Raw genomic sequence first — 1,294 nt, forward strand, 5'->3', positions numbered from 1 at the left:
TGAGTTCCAAACACCCCACCGGGCTGACTTTACCCTTGACTTATCAGTATCAAGTTCCTTTTGCCAACAACACCATTCTCTAGTCCTTTCAGCATCACGTAGGGTTCATACAGAATGTCTGGCACGTAGAAAGGTATGTTACAGAAAGGAGCTGTAATGGTTAATCTTCTGTGTCACCTTGACTGGGCTGTTGGGTGGTCAGGTCTTGGGCTGTACATTATTTTCAGTGTGTCTGTGACCGTGTTCCTGGGATGAGATTAACATCTGAATCCACAGACTGAGTAAAGCAGACTGCCCTCCCTAGTGTGGATGGGCTTCCTCCCATCATCTGAAGACCTAAACAGAACAAAAAAGCTCACCAGCCTAGAGAAGGGAGGGTTTTTCCTGCCTTCAGAATGGAACTGAAACACTGGCTCTTCCTGGGTCTCAGGCTTCCAGACTCAGACTAGAACTACATCTTTGAAGATCTTGGGAATTGTCAGTCTCCATAATCAAATTCCTCTGTGTGTGTACATTTGTACACACACACACACACACACACACACACACACACACCAGTTTCTCTGGAGAACCCTGACAAATACAGGGACCAATAAATACTTGAGGAATGAAAAAACAAGTCAAAAGAGGCTAACATATAAAGTCATATCCCTTCCTTAAACAGCCCCAAACCTGACCACCTTCTTCATGACATCCTGAGACACTCACTCTGTCTCTATTTCAGGGTTAGCCCTTGATATTTCGGCCAACTGGGCCCTTCCAAAACCACACTCCCCACTCCACACCTGGGACGACGTTCTCTTTGTGCCAAATCTGCCCTTGATGTCTTTCCTACAAGCAAGAGCCAAGTCCTGGTTCATATCAGGAATATTTTATTATGACTGGAGTAAGTGTGAGGGCAGGGGCACATGCTGGCATCTTCTGGGAGTGGCCATGATCCTGCACATTATGGAAGAGTGGAATGGGGTGGATATCTTCACTGGAAGATCTTCTGCCCCTTAAAATGTATCCACTGAAGTCAGCACAGTATCTCCCCTCACCATCAGCATTTTCACAGACTGTACGGGCAGGCGGTGGGCAAACTGGCAGAAGGACTCGTTATTCACAAACACCTAAGGAAGGAGATGTATTTCTTGTGAGCTCAGAACGATTAGGCCTCCTCTTTCCCTTTCCTACTTTCATTGCCTTCTGTAAAATTTCTTTACTCTGTAAAAGCAAAGCAGAAATTCTCCTCCAGGACATCCTGCCAATACAGTGCTGTAGAAATCATCCTCCATGTCCACTTCCTCGCCTC

The 1,294-nt window shown here is 46.1% G+C and overlaps 1 protein-coding gene across 1 annotated transcript in view; it reads right to left on the reverse strand.

Annotated features, from left to right (window-relative positions):
- Nucleotides 1-998: 998 nt before the first annotated feature.
- LOC104995391 (galectin-16-like) overlaps nt 999-1,294 on the reverse strand; it is a 67,735-nt gene continuing 67,439 nt past the window's right edge. Inside the window, exon 4 of the mRNA XM_010849276.1 lies at nt 999-1,112. Within this exon, the coding sequence (XP_010847578.1) occupies nt 999-1,112 (114 nt within the window). The remainder of the gene's footprint in view (nt 1,113-1,294) is intronic.

The sequence above is a fragment of the Bison bison genome, unplaced genomic scaffold (genome assembly GCF_000754665.1).
Source record: "Bison bison bison isolate TAMUID 2011002044 unplaced genomic scaffold, Bison_UMD1.0 scf7180017864280, whole genome shotgun sequence".
NCBI lineage: Eukaryota > Metazoa > Chordata > Mammalia > Artiodactyla > Bovidae > Bison > Bison bison.